Raw genomic sequence first — 23277 nt, forward strand, 5'->3', positions numbered from 1 at the left:
GGGCCGACCTCCTCATTGACTTCGGCAAAGTGCCCGAGGAAAGACACTCATTCAACACCTCAGTCAACAGGGGAACTAAAATGTCCTTAAAGGTCTTGTAAAATTCAGACGTTAAGCCATCTGGACCCGGCGATTTCTTGAGGGCAAGCCCTTCAATCGCCAGTCTCACTTCCTCTTCCCTGATCGCCTCTGCCAAGACACCAAGAGAGGGGTCTACTCCTGGTTCGGGGACAGTTTCAGCCAGGAAAGCCGACATCGCATCCCGATCAAGATCCATCTTTCCCAAGAGGTGCGAGTAAAAGGATCTGACGACCTCCAAGATCCCTGATCTGGACCTTTTCAGGGATCCTGTACTGTCCATCAGTCCTGAAACCACTTTACTATTTACTGACATCTTGCAGTTCTTGTAGGGGTCGGGCGAGCGGTACTTCCCAAAATCCCTCTCAAAAACGAAAGATGCGTGTCTATCATACTGGCAACTCTTAAGCAAAGATTTCACTCTGGAGATGTCCTCGCGGTCACCTCCAGTCGAGACAAGATGCTTGAGTTTCCTCCTCAGGCCCTGATACAGGCGGTACCTGTCCAGGCTCCTGAGGCTCGAGAGCTGGCGGAAGAAACTCGCCACCCTTTTTTTGAACATCTCCCACCACTCCGACTTACTGCTACAAAGATCCAGTAATGGTACCTGGCTCTGAAAGAAATCCTCAAAGGACCGTCTTATCTCCGCTTCTTCCAAGAGAGACGAATTGAGCCTCCAAAAGCCTCTTCCCATCCGGGGGGTCTCTGCAACATTCAGAGAAAATAAAATTAAACAGTGGTCGGAGAACTCCACCTCAACGACGGACACTGCCGAAGAGATGGCATCCTCCTTTAAATAAAACCTATCTATTCTAGACCTACAACTACCTCGATAAAAGGTGAATCCCGCGTGGCCTGGGGTGTGCCGGATGTGGACATCCACCAGGCGAGCCTCACTAGCTATCCTATTTAGGGCCACACAGTCATAAGTCAGCCTGTCTCTGGAACCTCCCCTATCTTGGGACCTCGTGGCAGCATTGAAGTCCCCTCCAAAGACCACCTGCCGACTCGTAAAAAGATAGGGCTTGTTCCTCATAAAGAGACTTTTCCGGTCCCAGCTGGTTTGGGGACCATAGATGTTAATGAGCCTGAGCTCCTGTCCCTTCATGAGGACATTCAAGATCAGGCACCTCCCCATTTCTAATTCAATAACCCGTCTGCATTCTACCGATGCGGTGAAAAGAACCGCCACCCCGCTACCCGGCTCGGCCGCAAGAGACCAATAAGATGGTCCATGCCTCCACTCCTTTTTCGCTTTATGCATGGCTGCCAAGTCTGTCAGCCTGGTCTCTTGCAAAAATAAAATGTCGGCCTCAATTCGGCCGAGAAAATCAAAGGCCGCAAATCTAGCCTTGTCAGATTTAATGCTGGCGACATTAATAGATGCCAGCGTCAACGGGGTGGGTGCCGCCATCCTGGGTGATTGAATTTGATGACCTTTTTCCCCTTCCCCTTGCCCTTCCCCTGGTTTTTATCACTGTCTGATGAAGAGCCGAGGGCCCTTTTGAGGGATGCTGATGTGTCCATATCCCTCCCTTCCTCCACCTCCTCACCAGCACCACTATCAACCTCACCTCCATGCTCTGGGACAGCGCTTCTCCCTGAGGGTTCCGCATGCCCTGAGGCAAGAAGCTGGACGCCCCCCACAGACCCCCTCGTCACCTTTGCCACATCCTCACCCCCACACTCCTCATCTGAAGAGGAGATGTCCCTGAGGGTTTGAAAGCGGTTTGAGAGAACAACAAGAGGTGAGTCGGTTGGGCTTTCCTTAGGCACCTGGACCAGGGGAGGAGAAGATTTCTTATCTCCCTTTTTTTTCTTTTTAGCACCCTGCTTGCGCTTTTCATCTAGCCACCGTCTACTGTCCTCATCCATACTTTCATATAGCGAGGAACATGAAGAAGCGGCTTCCTCCTCCCTCTCCAACCTCCTGACCTCTTCATTCAAGTCCTGTTCCCCCAGGGCCTCAGTAGCAATGACACTCGCCCCCGGAGCAGGGCCAAGGGTTACCCCAGTTGCCTGGGGCTCCCCGAGCTCCCTACTCCTTCGACGGTTCTCCAATCGCCTTAACTTGGAGGGTGACTTGCCTTTCTTCCCTGGCCCCTCAGCCCCTTCACCTCCACCAGTGCCAAGCACGGCAGGAGCAACCTCTCGGCTTTCTCCCGCTGGGCGTTGGCAAAGGAACGAGGGCAGCGACTGAATGGGTGACCTAGATCCCCACACAGATGACACCGAATATCCCCACAGGATGCGGCAAGATGACCTATCCCCCCGCACAACGCACACTTCTGCACTCTGCAGTGGGCACTGAAGTGCGTGGGGTCACCACACCTGTGGCAGAGCTTCGGCTGCCCCTGGTAAAAGGCCAGGATTCGGTCCCTTCCTAAAAAGGCTGAGGAAGGGATGTGGGTGACAGTACTTCCTGAACGCTTTAATTTAACCATAAAGGTCCAGGCCCCTGACCAGATGCCAAATTCATCCCTGTTTTTTTTTGGGGACCTCCGTTACCTCCCCGTACCTGCTGAGCCAGGTCATAATGTCCATACAAGAAAGACACTCATTGCAAGTTAGGACGGTCACCTTCTTGATTTCGCTCTGACGAGACCACGCTTGTACAGCGAAGTTTCGCCAGCCGGGCTCATTCTTCACCAGCTCATAATTTGACCAAAAGAGCTCCAGGCCCTCCGGCCGAACAAAGCTGATGTCAAATACTGGGGTGCCATAGGGATGTATCAGGGCAAAGATGTCGATCGCCCTGAAATTCATCTTCAAGAGAAGCTCAACTATTTTTGCCCCAGGTGGGCACGTATCATTGCCTCTCCAGCGAAGACGAACAACATTCCTACGAGCCCCCCCAGACCCGGCTGTCGGAAGGGTCCACACAGTTTCCCCTTCCCTTTCTTCTCGGAAAGCAGTCAGGCCATGCCTGTCTATCCAGAAGGACAGATCAACCGCTAGGCCCTCTACCATTATTGTTCTCTCACCCTTTTTAAGGGCCTCCAGGAGGCGCCGCTGTAAAATACCGTCCCCAGAGCCTGAAGATGAGGAGGAGGCCCCAGCAGTGACACTGGCATAACTGCGAGTAGTCACCCCTGGGGGGGCAGATGGACCGGCCTCACTAGACCTCATACCCCTGGCAGTAACATTCCCACCACTCACCCCGGCCCCAGACACAGGAGAGGGACCATTATCAATATCACTCGTACCGGCACCATTCATACCCTCACCATTATTAATAGCACTCATACCTGCACCATTCATACCCTCAACCTCTGGACCAGCAGTAAAAAGGGTTTCTGGGCCGGATGTTATCGCCACGGTGTCATCAGGTTTCCCCTCCACCTCATTAGCGTGACATTTATTTACTTGAGACAATCCTTCCTTCTTAGAGCCAGCAATGCCCAGACTCGCCCTCACCCCTGGCAAAGCTGGCTCCCGGGCTGGGGATTCATGTGACGCAGCCACCAAAGGAATACTAGTCACTGCGCCACCGGACCCAATGACCGCAAGCTTGGGGGGACATTCAACCGTGCCGTCAGTCCCAGCAGCCCCTTCATGCTGCCGCCGCTCAGTAGCACCAACGGGTTCCAGGGACACTGGAATATTCGCTGCCAGCTCTGGTGTCGAGCCGCCCCCCATTACTGAGGAGGAAACCTGAGCACCAGAGCATTGTTCTGCACCCAACGCTGGGCCACCAACATTATCTGGCGCTATTGACGCCTTAAAAACGCCACCAAAAACGCCACCGCTACTACGACAAGCAGGGACATCAGCCTCCATTATCACGCCATCATTAATCTCCCCGCTTTCCTGCACCGGACCCACTTCAGGGCCCGGGCTAGGCTGGATCACGGGGCTTGTGCAGCGAGCTGACCCTGCGGCCAGCTTAGGTAGCACTGGGTGGGGAACAAACTTAAAACTGACCTCCACAATTTTTCCAGCCTTTCTGGATTTTAGTCGCCGCCGGGCTTTGCGCTTTGCTGCGCGCTTGGCATTAACATTCTCCTCTGGACCCAAGTCCGCGCCAAAAGAAAAATGCTGCAGGCTCACCGGAGATTGGAGCTGCCGTATTTCCGCCATCAGCCTCCCACCTGAATTGCTGCTGCTGATGTCCTGGTCACAGGTGTCCCCCTCACCAGCTGAGCTGGAGTCCATGGGTAAAGCCACTTGCTCTGCAGGCAGCTCGCTGCACGTACTCCGCTGACCAGACGCACCCGGACACATTTCCTCCTCCTCACCCTCATCATCTGTCTGCTTTCCAGGGTCACAGACACCCTTCATTGCCCGGAACCGATCATCATTAAGGAGTTTCTCCTTGAAAGGTCCACTATTCTCCAAAATAAACTTGCGTTTTTCTTTCAGGGCACCCACCTCAGATTTGAGATCCCTGATAGTCGCCATTACTACCAACCTCTTTGCTCCAGAAGTGACGTGCGACCGAACCCAGGCTGCTTTCAGCTCCTCCTGGAGCTTCCGAATGGCCTTCCCGGCGTCCTCATACCCACGGAGGCACTCCGCAACACGGGAGCTAAAGGTGGTTGTTGACTCCGTGGCACGTAGTTCACCCCAATCTGCCTCCACACCATCATGCATGCTCTGCTGCACATCTCCAGGAGCAATCCTGCTGGCTGCAACACCAGGAACCTTGCGGCTTTCCTGGCTTTCTGTCCTGGTTTCAGGCGGGGGCAGGATCGGGGCCACATCGCTGTGACCCCGACTAGATCTTCTCACCCCCACAACTTCGGCCGGTTGCTGAACGCTCCCGCTACCCGCCGGCCTAGACTGGGTAACAGGAGGCTGAGAAGCACTTGGCTGGGAAGAACTTCCTCTCATCCCAAGCAGCAAACTCTCTCCCTGGAGAGGAAAGAGCCGACACCCGGAAAGAGCTTCCTCCAACACACAGACAGCACACACCCGCTCCTCCTGTCCTGTATACTGGGTGTAATTATCAGTATCTGTATTATTCTGTATATATGGACACTGCACAGTACCACTTCTCCTGTCCTGTATACTGGGTGTAATTCTCAGTATCTGTATTATTCTGTATATATGGACACTGCACAGTACCACTTCTCCTGTCCTGTATACTGGGTGTAATTCTCAGTATCTGTATTATTCTGTATATATGAACACTGCACAGTACCAGATCTCCTGTCTTGTACACTGGGTGTAATTCTTAGTATCTGTATTATTCTGTATATATGGACACTGCACAGTACCACTTCTCCTGTCCTGTATACTGGGTGTAATTCTCAGTATCTGTATTATTCTGTATATACACTGCACAGTACCACTTCTCCTGTCCTGTATACTGGGTGTAATTCTCAGTATCTGTATTATTCTGTGTATATATATACACTGCACAGTACCACTTCTCCTGTCCTGTATACTGGGTGTAATTCTTAGTATCTGTATTATTCTGTATATATGGACACTGCACAGTACCACTTCTCCTGTCCTGTATACTGGGTGTGATTCTCAGTATCTGTATTATTCTGTATATATGAACACTGCACAGTACCAGATCTCCTGTCCTGTATACTGGGTGTAATTCTCAGTATCTGTATTATTCGTTATATATGGACACTGCACAGTACCACTTCTCTTTTCCTGTATACTGGGTGTAATTCTCAGTATCTGTATTATTCTGTATATATGAACACCGCACAGTACCACTTCTCCTGTCCTGTATGCTGGGTGTAATTCTCAGTATCTGTATTATTCTGTATATATGGACACTGCACAGTACCACTTCTCCTGTCCTGTATACTGGGTGTAATTCTTAGTATCTGTATTATTCTGTATATATGAACACTGCACAGTACCAGATCTCCTGTCCTGTATACTGGGTGTAATTCTCAGTATCTGTATTATTCTGTATATATGGACACTGCACAGTACCAGATCTCCTGTCCTGTATACTGGGTGTAATTCTCAGTATCTGTATTATTCTGTATATATGGACACTGCACAGTACCAGATCTCCTGTCCTGTATACTGGGTGTAATTCTCAGTATCTGTATTATTCGTTATATATGGACACTGCACAGTACCACTTCTCTTTTCCTGTATACTGGGTGTAATTCTCAGTATCTGTATTATTCTGTATATATGAACACCGCACAGTACCACTTCTCCTGTCCTGTATGCTGGGTGTAATTCCCAGTATATTTTATTCTCTATATACATGCAGTGCACAGTACATCTTCTCTGCTTGTCATTTATTGATAGCTCTAGTTGCTTTTTGACATTTTGACCAGCAGGCTCATGACGCAGCCGGCAATGAAGAGACAGCTGTCGGAATTCATGAAGGTTTCGGTTATCAGCTGATCTAAGATGTAACTCTGAAAAGAAAGAACCACTGTAAGTATGCGACTCCCGGATGGCATGTGAATGGTTAATATGAGGTGAGTTCAGGGTGGGCTCTGTACCTGGACGCTGTGGGAGATGCAGCCGTTGGTACGATGAGTGTACCCCACCGTGTTCAGAGCTTCCCGGACATAGTCTTCGCTGGTCTTCACCAGAAGGTTTGTGCGTGCATTGCTGGTCATGTTGGTGGACACCAGGTGCGGCAGAACAGACTGAGGAGATACACGGTAGCCGTCACTTTAAGAAACTGCTCTCAGTATTATTCTGCAGGGGGCGCTGTGATGACTGTTACTGTACGAGCCCATCTGCACCCTACAGATGTCCGACCCACCAATGCTGTATGTAAATGAGGGAAATAAAGCTATGTTCTGATTGGCTAATAGATCTCAGGATCTCTTATTTACATACAGCATAGATAATAGTTTGACTTTTAATTTATGTTCATTAGAGCATTTCTTACTACTTAAGTCGCATCTAAAGCTGCACTCATAATTCTGCTGTTACATCATCTGTTCACATCCAGAGCTGCATTCACAATTCTGCCGTTATATCATGTTCTATTATCCAGTCGCATCCAGAGCTGCATTTACAATTCTGCTGTTACATCATGTCTTGTACTCTATTTACTTCCAGAGCTCCACGCACATTGCTGTTGATACATTAATCATACTCCAGTCACATCCAGGGCTGTATTCACAATTCTGCTGTTATATCATGTCTTATTATCCAGTCACATCTAGAGCTGCATTTACAATTCTGCTTTATATCATATCTTGTAATCCATTTACTTCCAGAGCTGCACGCACAATTCTGCTGATACATTAAGTCATACTCTAGTCAAATCCAGAGCAGCATTCACAATTCTGCTGTTATATCATGTCTTATTATCCAGTCACTTCCAGAGCTGCATTTACTTTTCAGTTGCCTGTGACTTGGTTTCTCTCAGCAATGTGTTTACAGACCCTCCTCAAACACCTCCTAAAGCAGGGTGGTGGATAAAGGCAGGGCGTGTTTTTTTATTGTCCTGGTGTCAGGGTGTAGCAGGGAGATTTAAGACAAATCTTGCCTTTTGAAGCAAAGAAAACTTCCAGTAGAATTGTGACTGCAGCTTTGGGTGTGACTGGAGCATACAAGCATGATGACATGCACGAGGCACCGTGTTCGGCACAAGGAGCAGTAGCGACCGCGAAATCCTTACATTATAAGACCGCGCTATAGATTATAGGACGGAGGGGCTCAACTTGTCACATTTTGGCGCCTCAATTGCCCTGAAGGCCATCGGGGAACCTCAGATAACATGTCAAAGCCGGGACCAAGGTTCTCCTACCTCCCGGATGTTCACCATATTGTGTGTGTTACCTGTACTATAATCCCATCAGCTTTGTATTCACTGTAGAGGGAGCGCGAGAAGAAGTCCATGAAGACCTAACAAGGAGACAATGTCATGGAGAGATCATTAGAGTTATAGTGACAATAGCAGTGATGATGATAATAGTGGTGGTGATGATGATAATAATAATGGTGATAATAGTGATAATGATGGTGATGATGGTGATGATAGTGATAATGATGATGATGTTGGTGAGGATAGTGATAATGGTGATGATGTTGGTGAGGATAGTGATAATGATGATGATGTTGGTGAGGATAGTGATAATGATGAGGATAATGATGATGATGTTGGTGAGGATAATGGTGATGATGATAGTGATAATGATGATGATGTTGGTGAGGATAATGGTGATGATGATAGTGATAATGATGATGTTGGTGAGGATAGTGATAATGATGAGGATAATGATGATGATGATAATGTTGGTGAGGGTAGTAATAATGATGATGATGATGTTGGTGAGGATAGTGATAATGGTGATGATGATAGTGATAATGATGATGATGTTGGTGAAGATAGTGATGATGATGATGATGATAGTGATGATGATGATAATGTTGGTGAGGGTAGTAATAATGATGATGATGATGTTGGTGAGGATAGTGATAATGATGATGATGTCGGTGAGGATAGTAATAATGGTGATGATGATAGTGATAATGATGATTATGTAGGTGATGATAGTGATGATGATGATGATGATAGTGACTCAGGGGTGATTGTAATGATGATGATAATAGTGATTTTTGGTGATAATGATCATGCTGGTGACTTCGGTAATTAGAGTAATAATTATGATGGTAATGATAGTGATAATAATAATTGTGATCATCACTATCGCCTTATACATACGGCTGTACTACAGGGCCATGTTGTAGAAACCCATAATATAGCACCCATAAAATTCTAAGGGCCCATATTGTGCTTCCGTATGACCCTGATTTAAAAAAAGAGACATGGAAAAACATGGTGGCATGTTCCATCAGATGCCATATAACGGAGGCATTTTCATGGAGCCACCAAACAGCGGCACATTCAGTGCCTATAGCTCCGTAATATCGAACTGTAGGGACTCCAAGTGCCACCGTACATGTGTCTGTGGCCAGAGAACTTTATATGGACACAAAGCAATGAACATATGAAAGCCGTCTCCACAATTGGGCCACCTTCTGTAGAACAGGGTTACCAGGGGGCTTATTAAGGTTAAAGAGGCTCTGTCACCAGATTTTGCAGCCCCTATCTGCTATTGCAGCAGATCGGCGCTGCAATGTAGATTACAGTAACGTTTTTATTTTTTTAAAACGAGCATTTTTGGCCAAGTTATGACCATTTTCGTATTTATGCAAATGAGGCTTGCAAAAGTACAACTGGGCGTGTTGAAAAGTAAAAGTACAACTGGGCGTGTATTATGTGCGTACATCGGGGTGTGTTTACTACTTTTACTAGCTGGGCGTTGTGTATAGAAGTGTCATCCACTTCTCTTCACAACGCCCAGCTTCTGGCAGTGCAGCACTGTGACGTCACTCACAGGTCCTGCATCGTGTCGGCACCAGAGGCTACAGATGATTCTGCAGCAGCATCGGCGTTTGCAGGTAAGTCGATGTAGCTACTTACCTGCAAATGCTGATGCTGCTGCAGAATCAAGTGTAGCCTCTGGTGCCGACACGATGCAGGACCTGTGAGTGATGTCACAGTCCTGCACTGCCAGAAGCTGGGCGTTGTGAAGAGAAGTGGATGACACTTCTATACACAACGCCCAGCTAGTAAAAGTAGTAAACACACCCCGATGTACGCACATAATACACGCCCAGTTGTACTTTTACTTTTCTACACGCCCAGTTGTACTTTTGCAAGCCTCATTTGCATAAATACGAAAATGGTCATAACTTGGCCAAAAATGCTCGTTTTTTAAAAATAAAAACGTTACTGTAATCTACATTGCAGCGCCTATCTGCTGCATTAGCAGATAGGGGCTGCAAAATCTGGTGACAGAGCCTCTTTAAAGATCTGGACTGGTGAACATGCCTGCCATAAAAGACAGGGCATGCCACTCCTATGGGGGCTACCTCCGAAAGCCTCGATACCTACAGATCCAGTAACTGACCTTGGCCTACAGGTATTATGGTTAGGGGTTGGGGCTTTGGTCATTTTTATTGTTCTGTTCTTCACTATGGGTGAAGGGAATTGTTGGTGATGCAGGAGTGCTCCAGGAAGATGGGCCCATGTTTATTTTTGCTATGGGTCAAGCACCACAGTATGTTGGTATCATTACTGGTCAACAAGACTTGTGTAGCTATTTGTGAATATGTTTTATATGAAATTCTATATGTACCTTAGTAGCTCCATACATTGTCACCTTTGGATAAGGACGGGCTCCAGCAGCAGAAGAGAGGTTTATGATCACACCTTTTTTCCTATGAAGAAAGAGAGCACAATGCCAGTCAGTATCCAATCAGCTTCACAACTACAGGTGTAATCCATATTCTTCTACATGACATGAGCATCAACCCAAAACTCTACTGTCTACATGTCCAAGACCACTAGCCAATAATATAATCATCTACATGTCCCCACCTCAAGCCAATAATATCATCATCTACATGTCCCCACTTCAAGCCAATAATATCATCATCTAAATGTCCCCACCTCAAGCCAATAATATCATCATCTACATGTCCCCACCTCAAGCCAATAATATCATCATCTACATGTCCAAGACCACAAGCCAATAATATCATCAGCTACATGTCCCCACCTCAAGCCAATAATATCATCATCTACATGTCCCCACTTCAAGCCAATAATATCATAATCTACATGTCCCCACCTCAAGCCAATAATATCATCATCTACATGTCCCCACCTCAAGCCAATAATATGGTCATCTACATGTCCCCACCTCAAGCCAATAATATGGTCATCTACATGTCCCCACCTCAAGCCAATAATATTGTCATCTACATGTCCAAGACCACAAGCCAATAATATCATCATCTACATGTCCCCACCTAAAACCATAATATCGTCATCTACATGTCCCCACCTCAAGTCAATAATATCGTCATCTACATGTCCCCAACTCAAGCCAATAATATCATCTACATGTCCCCACCTGAAGCCAATAATATAATCATCTACATGTCCCCACCTCAAGACAATAATATCATCTACATGTCTCTACCTCAAGCCAATAATATCATCATCTACATGTCTCCACCTCAAGCCAATAATATCATCATTTACATGTCCCCCACCTCAAGCCAATAATATTGTCATCTACATGTCCCCACCTGAAACCAATAATATCATCATCTACATGTCTATAACTAAGGCCAATAATATCATCATCTACATGTCCCCACCTCAAGCCAATAATATCATCATCTATATATCCCCACTTCAAGCCAATAATATCATCATCTACATGTCCCCACCTCAAGCCAATAATATCATCATCTACATGTCCCCACCTCAAGCCAATAATATGGTCATCTACATGTCCCCACCTCAAGCCAATAATATTGTCATCTACATGTCCAAGACCACAAGCCAATAATATCATCATCTACATGTCCCCACCTGAAACCATAATATCGTCCTCTACATGTCCCCACCTCAAGTCAATAATATCGTCATCTACATGTCCCCACCTGAAGCCAATAATATAATCATCTACATGTCCCCACCTCAAGCCAATAATATCGTCATCTACATGTCCCCACCTCAAGACAATAATATCATCATCTACATGTCTCTACCTCAAGCCAATAATATCGTCATCTACATGTCCCCACCTCAAGACAATAATATCATCATCTACATGTCCCCACTTCAAGCGAATAATATCATCATCTACATGTCCCCACCTCAAACCAATAATATCATCATCTACATGTCCCCACCTCAAGCCAATAATATGGTCATCTACATGTCCCCACCTCAAGCCAATAATATCGTCATCTACATTTCCAAGACCACAAGCCAATAATATCATCATCTACATGTCCCCACCTCAAGCCAATAATATCATCATCTACATGTCCCCACTTCAAGCCAATAATATCATCATCTACATGTCCCCACCTCAAGCCAATAATATGGTCATCTACATGTCCCCACCTCAAGCCAATAATATGGTCATCTACATGTCCCCACCTCAAGCCAATAATATTGTCATCTACATGTCCAAGACCACAAGCCAATAATATCATCATCTACATGTCCCCACCTCAAGCCAATAATATCGTCATCTACATGTCCCCACCTCAAGCCAATAATATTGTCATCTACATGTCCCCAACTCAAGCCAATAATATCATCATCTACATGTCCACACCTCAAGCTATAAACAGCATCATGTATACGTCCTACATTTAAGCAGTAAACACTGTCTAAATGTTCCCCTCTCAAGCTAATAACATCATTGTCTACAAATCCACAACTCAAGCTAAAACCGGTATTTTCTACACATCCTCAACTTAAGCCAGAAACATTACATGTACAAGGCCTCACCTTCTGTTAGTCACACAACTGTCTACACTTCCCCTCCTCCAGCCAAAATCTCCACATCTACGTCATCAACTGAAGCCCAAAACACCAAGTCTACACCTCAACACATAGCTAAACATCAACACACCAATATACACACCTCAACACACATCTACATCTCTACCCACACACATGTACACCTACACCTCATTACACCTCTACACACACGTCAAAACACATTGGCAACTCATCACACCTCTATACACTTCAACACACAGATATACACCTGGTTACACCTATACACACACACACACACACACACACACACACACACACACACACACACACACATACACCTTGAAAAACATTTGCACTTCAACACCCCTTTACACAAACCTCTACACAGATCTCAACACACATATATGCCTCATTACACCTCTAAACACACATCTTCGTCTATACACAAACCGCAAGACACATCCCCACCTAAAATTTGTGGTAACAGTTTCCAAGTTTTTTGTCAACAAATTTGGAAAGAGATGAGAAAAGTGGGTGTGGTCTTCAACAGGCAGTAGCGGCGGACTACTGGTCCATCTCAAACGGTGCAAGCCAACAAAATGGAGACTACATTTTTGTAGATTTGCGCCAAAATTTGCACCATCTCTACCTATTCTACTTCATCAATGTGGCCTAATTTACATCTCCTTACCCACGTTTCTTATCACTTTCGCAGCAGGTGAATTGGACACTTACTGCCATAACCTTAAAGGGGTTCTCCACTTTGGACAGTTTCTACTTGTTACAAGGATCCCCTGACAATAAGCAGATCACAAAATGTCCCCCTCCTGGGGTCTCCAGAGATCAGCTGTTATCTGTAGGGAAACTTGGAAGTAAGTGTACAATTTCCCTGTAGTGCCCCCATAGGGGAAGTTAAGCATTACACAGTGGTTATTCACATTAAAGGGAATGTGTCGCTAAAAATTTATTTTTTTCAGTTAAACAATTAGTATATAAGTGATTACACGTTATTTAGATTTTTTCACAAGTCAGGAAATATTATAAATTAGATTCTAATTTATAACATTTCCATGTGCTGGCCACTAGAGGGAGCAGTTCCCAAAATTGCAGCATAGTCACTGTGGTAAAGCAACCTCATTGATTTATGCTGCAAATTTGGGGTGGACACACTCTCCTCTAGTGTCCTCACACAATCCCCCCTCCCTTCTTCTGGCTAGTGCCAGGTGAGGGAGGGGTTTGAATGTCTTCAAACCTCCTACACTGTGCCATTTTCTGAGCGACTGCAAAGTGGTAGGAGGTTCTACAGCGAGCAGCGGTTCTACAGTGAGAACATATGGACGGAAGCCGGGGCCGGAAGTTGTAATCTTACTGTCCGGCAGCGGCTTCTGTTCCACATGAAAATGGCTCCGTATTTCGCTCTACGAACGAGCTTCGTTCTGGTCTGTGTGGGAACTGCACATGCGCAGTTCACACACAGACGGCGCATGCTTCTAAGAATGGAACGGCTCCCGTTCGCATTCTCTATGGGGTTGTATGTGCCGTATAGCATCTCTGTAAATGTTGTTAATCGCCACATACAGAAATGAAAAAAAAAAAAGTGGCAGCCCCCATAGAGAAGTAAAAGTATGAATACATTAAAAAGTAGAAAGTCACAACACTAAGAAATACAATTTTTGTTTACATTATATAAAAAGCAATATAATAATAATAATAATAATAATAATCATGACACCTTCCCTTTAATGACACATCATCTGAATCTCTCAGTAGGGCAGACTCAGACTTTGAGCCTGTAACTTCAAGTGACCATATCTCAATCTACAGGTAAAATACTTCGCTTTGGTTTCACAGTTTTTATGTACCCGCCCCCCTGCTCTTTGTACCTCTGAACCATTTTAGGGAGCACAATCTTGGTCATCTGAAAAACACAAGCATGTAAGATCATAACTAAAGTTTCTTTGTGACTTAGCAGAAGGATGACTAGACACATATCTCTCTTCTATCTGTATCACCCTGCAGGAGGAGGAGTAGACTCATAGCTCTCTTCTATATATATCACCCTGCAGGAGGAGGAGTAGACTCATAGCTCTCTTCTATATGTATCACCCTGCAGGAGGAGGAGTAGTCTCATAGCTCTCTTCTGTATGTATCACCCTGCAGGAGGAGGAGTAGTCTCATAGCTCTCTTCTATATGTATCACCCTGCAGGAGGAGGAGTAATCTCATAGCTCTCTTCTATATATATCACCCTGCAGGAGAAGGAGTAGACTCATAGCTCTCTTCTATATGTATCACCCTGCAGGAGGAGGAGTAGACTCATAGCTCTCTTCTATATGTATCACCCTGCAGGAGGAGGAGTAGACTCATAGCTCTCTTCTACATATATCACCCAGCAGGAGGAGGAGTAGACTCATAGCTCTCTTCTATATATATCACCCTGCAGGAGGAGGAGTAGACTCATAGCTCTCTTCTATATGTATCACCCTGCAGGAGGAGGAGTAGACTCATAGCTCTCTTCTATATATATCACCCTGCAGGAGGAGGAGTAGACTCATAGCTCTCTTCTATATATATCACCCTGCAGGAGGAGGAGTAGACTCATAGCTCTCTTCTACATATATCACCCAGCAGGAGGAGGAGGAGTCTCATAGCTCTCTACTATATGTATCACCCTGCAGGAGGAGGAGTAGACTCATAGCTCTCTTCTATATATATCACCCTGCAGGAGGAGGAGTAGTCTCATAGCTCTCTTCTATATGTATCACCCTGCAGGAGGAGGAGTAGTCTCATAGATCTCTTCTATATATATATATATATCACCCTGCAGGAGGAGGAGTAGACTCATAGCTCTCTTCTATATATATCTCCCTGCAGGAGGAGGAGTAGACTCATAGCTCTCTTCTATATGTATCACCCTGCAGGAGGAGGAGTAGACTCATAGCTCTCTTCTATATATATTTATGTATCACCCTGCAGGAGGAGGAGTAGACTCATAGCTCTCTTCTATATGTATCACCCTGCAGGAGGAGGAGTAGACTCATAGCTCTCTTTTGTCTATATCACCCTGCAGGAGGAGGAGTAGATTCATAGCTCTCTTCTATTTGTATCACCCTGCAGGAGGAGGAGTAGACTCATAGCTCTCTTCTATATATATCACCCTGCAGGAGGAGGAGTAGAGTCTTAGCTCTCTTCTATATGTATCACCCTGCACGAGGAGGAGTAGACTCATAGCTCTCTTCTATATCTAACCACCCTGCAGGAGGAGGAGTAGTGTAATGTCCGTGGCTGCGGGCTGTCAGCTCCAGTCCCCACCTGACATCCGCAGAAAGAAGTCGGCAAGCGCTGGCCACAGCCTTCTCCTCAGAAGACGCCAGCGCTCGTGTCCAGTCACCGCAGCCGGATCGTTAGCGCGCGCATGCTCGTGCCCGCTCTTAAAGGGGCAGTGCGCGCACCAGACCTTTTGACGAACTTTGACCCGTGAGTACCCTGGACTATAAGAGTGGTCCAGCACCCTGCTTCAATGCCTGAGCGTTGTTGTTGTTCCCTAGTTTGTCTATGTGATGGCCTCCTAGTGTGTTACCTGTTCCTGTACCTGTTCCAGTTCCTATTCCTGTCCCTAGCTTTCCATATCACCCTGGTCGAGCACTGGGCTGTGCCAAAGTCGTGTCATGCAGTATCCACGTCTGACCTTCTTCACTTCGCCTGACGTCTACCTGCTGCCTAGTCCTAGCCGAGCCGGCCTTGCTGCTGTCTGAGCGGCCACAGGTACCTATACGAACTATAGACCTTCACCTGCGCCCAGTTGGCCAGCTGCCTTACCGCCAAGGCGGTACGGCCCAGTGGGTCCACAGACCCTTCGTGACAGTACGCACAGGCCATGGACCCCGCTGGCCGATTCAAGACCATGACGACGTCACAGGAGATGCGAGCAGATATGCTAGACCTCCGGTCTCAACAGGACCAACTCCTCCAGGCGTTGAACATTCTTGCACGTTGGCAGGAGGCACAAACTGCTGTTCCTCCTACTACACCTCTTGGCAGTGTTGACCCGCGTGTTTCTTTGCCACTTCCTGACTGCTATGATGGAGAAGCAAGTACCTGCCGTGGATTTCTTAATCAATGCCAGATTCACTTCAGCCTGTATAGTAGACATTGTCGTCTGATGGCGCAAGGGTCGCTTTCATCATTTCTCTCCTCACCGGCAAGGCTCTTGCATGGGCGAACCCTAGCTGGGAGAGACCCGTAACTTCCAAGCCTTTCTCCATACTTTTCGCATGGTGTTTAAGGAGCCTGGACGAGTCTCATCTGCAGCGGCATCTTTGATTAACCTATGCCAAGGAGACACCTCCGTGAGTGAGTACGCCATCCACTTCCGCACCGTGGCGGGAACACTGTTATGGAACAATGAGGCCCTGGTGGCTGTATTCTGGCATGGACTGGCTTCTAGAATTAAGGACGAATTTGCCGCCCAAGATTTGCCATCTACCCTGGACGACCTCATCCTTCTGTCTGCCCGGATTAATATACGGATCCGAGAACGCCTCCAAGAGGTTCGACGGGAGGGAGCCCTTCCCAGTTTGGCTCCTACTTTGCAGCAACCCCTGCTGTCCTCAAATGTCGATCCTCCTAAAGAGTCTGTGATAATGGACCAGTGTAAGTTATCCACCTAGGAGAGGCAACACAGACGCACATCTGGACTCTGTCTTTATTGCGGCCTCGGTGGCCATCTTGTGTGCATGTGTCCCCAAAGATCCCAAAACCTAGGGTTGCTAGGAGTGACAACCTTGGGTAAGAATGGACTTCCATCTAGTTTGTCCACACCTGTGACCATAGTGTCTGGCAAGAAGACGCATCAGGTTTCTGCGTATCTAGACTCTGGATCCGCTGCTAATTTCATTCGTAGAGACCTAGTGGATCTTCTGCAATTACCCACCACCCCTCTGGAGAACCCATTGACAGTTGCTTCGGTGAATGGGCTACATCTGCCAGACCCAGTTATAGCTGTGACCAAGCCGCTGAGGCTCCAAGTGGAAGCCCTTCACTCCGAATTTCTGCCTTTCTATGTGCTACCCAAAGCTGTTAACCCTGTGTTGCTGGATCTGCCTTGGCTCCGACTGCATGCCCCAGTCCTGGACTGGAATTCTGGAGAGGTTCTCCAGTGGGGTTCTGAGTATCAAGGATGTTGACCAGTTCAGATTTGGTCGGCTCAGCCTTCGCTACCTCGGTCATTGGCAGGATTGCCGAGTCATTATGCTGCATTTTCGGACGTCTTCAGCAAGAGGGAGGCGGAGACATTGCCTCCACATCGGGCATATGACTGTCCTATCGAGCGGATTCCTGGTGCATCCCTTCCCCGTAGTAGGGTATATCCTCTCTCCTTGCCAGAGACTACGTCCATGTCTGCCTATGTGAAAGAGAACTTGGAGAGGGGCTTCATACAGAAGTCTTGCTCCCCGGCAGGAGCTGGGTACTTCTTTGTCAAAAAGAAAGATGGCTCTCTTCGTCCTGGTATCGACTACAGAGGTCTCAACCAGATCACGGTGAAGAATAAATATCCGTTGCCACTGATCTTTGAACTGTTTGATCGTATAGGTGGTGGCAGGATTTTTTTCTAAACTAGACCTGCCTAGTCCGGATTCGCCAGGGTGATGAATGGAAGACTGCATTTAACACCCGTGATGGACACTATGAGCATCTAGTAATGCCCTTCGGCCTGTGTAATGCTCCCGAGGTCTTCCAGGAGTTTGTGAATTACATTTTCCGTGACCTCTATGTTTGTGTAGTAGTCTACCTTGATGACATCTTGATTTTTTTCTCCAGATCCTATAACGCACCAGAGACATGTCCGTCAAGTTCTGCTATGGTTAATGGAGAATCGTCTGTATGCCAAGCTGGAGAAGTGCATGTTTGATAAAAGATTCTCTACCCTTCCTGGGCTACATCGTCTCGAATCGAGGTCTCCAGATGGATCCTGAGGAGGTAAAGTCTGTTCTGGAATGGCCACGTCCTCAAGGCTTGAGGGCCATACAGCGCTTTCTGGGATTCGCTAATTTTTACAGGCAGTTTATTCCAAAATTCTCCTCACTGACTGCTCCCATCTCTAACCTTACTAAGAAGGGTATGAACGCCAAGGTGTGGACTGCCGAGGCAGAGTCCGCATTTAATAGCCTGAAGAGTGCCTTCACGTCAGCCTCTATCCTCCATCATCCGGATGTCTCCCTGCAGTTCTCGTTGGAGGTGGACGCATCCTCTGTCGGTGCTGGTGCACTCCTGTTCCAGAGAGGTCCCAAGGGCAAGTCAAGGGTATGTGGATATTTTTCTAAGCTCTTCTCTTCTGCAGAACGCAACTACTCGATCGGGGGGGAGTTACTGGCCATCAAATTGGCCCTGGATGAATGGAGACATCTACTAGAGGGCGCAGCTCATCCGATCCTGATTTTTCCAGACCACAAGAATCTGACCTACCTCCAGACGGGCCAATGACTGAACCCTTGTCAGGCCAGGTGGTCACTGTTCTTTACAAGGTTCCAGTTTGAGCTCCATTATCGCCCGGTCGACAAGAATGTGAGGGCCGATGCCTTGTCCAGGTCTTTCGAGACGGAAGACACCATAGAGAGTCCACAGAACATTATTGATTGATCTTGCATTGTCTCTGTCAATCCCCTGCAAGTTGGGGACATTCCTCCAGGGAGGACTTTTGTGCGCCTGGCTGATCGTGGAAGAATCCTCCGCTGGGGACACTCCTCTAGACTGGCAGGTCACGCGGGGGTCCGTAAGACCCGGGATCTGATTGCTCGTCATTTCTGGTGGCCCACGCTGCCCAAGGATAATATGGACTTAGTTTCTTCCTGTTCTGTATGTGCAGCCAACAAGGCCGCTCACTCCAGACCTGCTGGTCTGCTCGAGCCATTGCTTGTGCCCAATGCTCCCTGGCAGCATAAAGCCATGGACTTTATTACGGATCTGCCTCGCTCTGCTGGATGCAGTGCTGTCTGGGTGGTGGTGGACCGATTTTCAAAGATGGCCCACTTCGTTCCTCTGACCGGTCTTCCTTCTGCTCCTCAGCTGGCCAAGCTGTTCATCCACCACATCTTCCGCCTGCACGGCTTGCCGCAGCATATTGTGTCTGATCGGGGGGTTCAGTTTACCTTGAAGTTCTGGAGAGCCCTCTGCAGACTCCTCAGAGTGAAATTGGACTTTTCATGAGCCTACCATCCTCAGTCCAATGATCAGGTCGAAAGGATCAATCAGATCTTGGAGAACTACCTACGCCACTTCATTTCAAAGCAGCATGATGACTGGGTGCAGTTGCTCCCATGGGCAGAATTCCCCTGCAATAATCACACCAGCGAGTCTACAAGGAATACACGGTCCTTCATTGTCTACGGCCAGCACCCACAAATTCCTCTCCCGGTGCCCGATTCTTCCAAGGTTCCAGCGGCTTACTCCACCTTTAGAGACTTCCTACAGATCTGGCATTAAACTCCATCCTGATGGCAGTCGACCGCATGAAACGGAAGTCTGACACAAGGAGAAGAGAACCTCCTCAGTTTCTTCCTGGCACGAGGGTCTGGCTGTCTTCCAGGAATATCCAGCTAAGGGTGCCATCATGCAAATTTGCTCCCAGGTTCCTCGGACCCTTCGAGATCCTGCAGTAGATCAACCCTGTCGCCTATAAGCTTCGGCTGCCTTCTACCCTCAAGATCCCCAACTCCTTCCATGTGTCCCTCATGAGGCTGGTGGTCCTGAACCGCTAGACTAAGACTCCTAGCCTTGTGGTTGCCTCCAGCGGGCCTTCAGACACATTTGACATTTGAGGTTCAAGAGATCCTGGACACCAAAAAAGTGTGAGGAAAGACCTTTTATTTGATGGATTGGAGAGGGTTTGGTCCTGAAGAGAGTTCCTGGGAGCCAGAGGAGAACCTCAATGCTCCTGCTTTTCTGAAGAAGTTTCTCTCTCGCTCTGGTCCCAAGAGGAGGGATACTGCAATGTCTGTGGCTGCGGGATGTCAGCTCCGGTCCACTCCCGACAGCCGCAGCCATGAGTCGGCAAGCGCTGGCCCCAGCCTCCTCCTCAGGAGACGCCAGCGCTCGCGTCCACTCCACTCACCTCAGCCAGATCCCATAGGTTGTGCGCGCGCATGCTCGTGCCCGCTCAGAAAGTGGCAGCGCGCACACTGGACCTTTTTACAAACTTTGACCCGTGAGTACCCTGGACTATAAGAGGGGTCCCTGCTTTAATGCCTGAGCATTGTTGTTGTTCCCTCGTTTGTCTAAGTGATGGCCTCCTAGTGTGTTACATGTACCTGTTCCAGTTCCTGTTCCTGTCCCTAGCATTCCATACCCCCTGGTCGAGCACTGTGCTGTGCCAAAGTCGTGTCGTGCTGCATCCACGTCTGGCCTGCTTCGCCTGACGTCTACCTGCTGCCTAGTCCTAGCCGAGCCGGCCTTGCTGCTGTCTGAGCTGCCACAGGTACCTATACAAACTATAGACATTCACCTGTGCCCTGTTGGCCAGCTGCCTTACCGCCAAGGCTGTACGGCCCAATGGGTCCACAGACCCTTCATAACAAGTAGACTCATAGCTCTCTTCTCTCTGTATCACCCTGCAGGAGGAAGAGGAGTAGACTCATAGCTCTCTTTTATATGTATAACCCTGCAGGAGGAGGAGTAGACTCATAGCTCTCTTCTATATGTATCACCCTGCAGGAGGAGGTGTAGACTCATAGCTTTCTTCTATATATATCACCCTGCAGGAGGAGGAGTAGACTCATAGCTCTCTTCTATATGTATCACCTTGCAGGAGGAGGAGTAGACTCATAGCTCTCTTGTAATGATGGGGGTAGGGAAACGGACAAGTGAGCCCTAATCTACCCGCCACTCTGTCCCTGCCTACTTGCAACGACCCGCCCTAGGCGACGGGGTACAACTGGGCGGCGGTGCCTACGCTCAGTAAGTGCACGAGACAAACAGACAAGGGTACACAAAGCTAAGGGAAATGGGGCAGTTGCCCACGGCAACACCATGAGCAACAAGAGTGGTGAACGAGCCGAGTCAAACCAGGAGTGAACGAGGTAACAAACGCAGAGCAGGAGAGTAGTCAGTAAGCCAGGGTCAGTATGGAGCAGGATCAAATAGTCAGAAGCTGTAGGTGGGCCAGGAAACCACACGAGAAGAATCACAGGCAAAGGAGGAACAGGAAAGGCAGGTATAAATAGACAGAGGGCGGGAGCTAGCTCCGTCTGGCCAGGCTGCGATAGGCTCTCCCGCTCCTAAGCCTGCCATCCTGAGTGGTGGAAGATGGAGTCAGTCTCAGAGACATAGACTCAGGAGCAGACTGATTACCTATGGGCGTATACACAGAAGTTGTGCCTGGCAGATCCTTTACATCTCTTCTATATTTATCACCCTGCAGGAGGAGGAGTAGACTCATAGCTCTCTTCCATATGTATCACCTTGCAGGAGGAGGAGCAGACTCATAGCTCTTCTTAAAGTCTGTCCTGGAATGGCCACATCCTCAAGGCCTAAGGGCCATACAGCGGTTCCTGGGTTTCGCCAATTTCTACCGCCAGTTTATTCCGAACTTTTCTTCTCTGACGGCCCCCATCTCTACCCTTACCAAGAAGGGTGCGAACGCCAAGGTATGGACTCCAGAGGCAGAGTCCACATTCATTAGCCTCAAGAAAGCCTTCATTTCAGCTTCGATCCTCCATCACCCTGACGTATCTCGGCAGTTCTCACTGGAAGTGGACGCTTCCTCTGTTGGTACTGGCGCACTTCTGTTCCAGAGGAGCTCCAAAGGAAAGGCAGTAGTATGTGGCTACTACTCAAGACTGTTTTCCTCTGCTGAGCGCAATTATTCCATTGGAGATCGGGAGCTACTGGCTATCAAATTGGCTCTGGAGGAGTGGAGACATCTTCTGGAGGGTGCTGCTCACCCCATCCTGATCTTCACCGACCACAAGAATCTCACTTACCTTCAGTCCGCTCAAAGACTGAATCCTCGTCAAGCCAGGTGGTCACTGTTCTTCACCCTTTTCCAATTTCTGCTCCACTACCGTCCCGCTGACAAGAACGTGAGGGCCGATGCCCTGTCCAGATCATTTGAAACGGAAGACACGGTGCAGTCCCTTCAGACGATCATAGACCCATCCTGCGTTGTCACCGCCAATCCTCTGCAGCTTAGAAATATCCCTCCGGGGAGAACTTTTGTTCGCTTGGCAGACAAAAAAATAATTCTCCGCTGGGGACACAGTTCTAAACTGGCTGGGCACGCCGGTGTCCGTAAAACCCAAGACCTGATCGCTCGTCACTTCTTGTGGCCCACGCTACCTAAGGATGTTCTGGACTTTGTCTCTGCTTGCACGGTGTGTGCCTCTAACAAAGTAACTCACAGCAAGCCTGCCGGCCTGCTTCAACCTCTGCCTGTACCCAGTGCCCCCTGGCAGCACATCGCTATGGACTTCGTCACGGACCTTCCTCTCTCAGCAGGATGCAACACCATCTGGGTGGTGGTGGACCGGTTCTCTAAGATGGCACATTTTATCCCGCTGACCGGCCTACCCTCTGCTCCTCGACTGGCAAGTTTCTTCATTCAGCACATCTTCCGCTTGCATGGCTTGCCTCTTCACATTGTGTCCGACCGGGGGGTTCAGTTTACCTCCAAGTTCTGGAAAGCCCTCTGTAAACTCCTGGATGTGAGTTTGTACTTCTCCTCTGCCTATCACCCCCAGTCCAATGGGCAAGTTGAGAGGATCAACCAGATCATGGAAAATTATCTCCGCCACTTCATCTCTTCACAGCACGATAACTGGGTACAGCTTCTTCCATGGGCCGAGTTTTCATATAATAACCACACAAGTGAGTCCACCACTTCCACTCCGTTTCACATCGTGTACAGTCAACATCCCAGAGTTCCTCTTCCAGTGTCGA

General features: G+C 48.0%; 1 protein-coding gene across 2 annotated transcripts in view; it reads right to left on the reverse strand.

The window, feature by feature from the left end:
• Positions 1–6210: 6210 nt before the first annotated feature.
• The window catches only part of LOC142750287 (very-long-chain 3-oxoacyl-CoA reductase-like), a 47601-nt gene continuing 30534 nt past the window's right edge, over positions 6211–23277 (reverse strand). For both annotated transcript variants that reach the window (XM_075859267.1, XM_075859268.1), the window contains exons 7-11: positions 14230–14264; positions 10173–10254; positions 7807–7872; positions 6510–6659; positions 6211–6422 (exon numbers count right to left, since the gene is read on the reverse strand). In XM_075859267.1, the coding sequence (XP_075715382.1) occupies positions 6312–6422; positions 6510–6659; positions 7807–7872; positions 10173–10254; positions 14230–14264 (444 nt within the window). In that variant the 3' untranslated portion in view covers positions 6211–6311. The remainder of the gene's footprint in view (positions 6423–6509; positions 6660–7806; positions 7873–10172; positions 10255–14229; positions 14265–23277) is intronic.

The sequence above is a fragment of the Rhinoderma darwinii genome, chromosome 3 (genome assembly GCF_050947455.1).
Source record: "Rhinoderma darwinii isolate aRhiDar2 chromosome 3, aRhiDar2.hap1, whole genome shotgun sequence".
Lineage (NCBI taxonomy): Eukaryota > Metazoa > Chordata > Amphibia > Anura > Rhinodermatidae > Rhinoderma > Rhinoderma darwinii.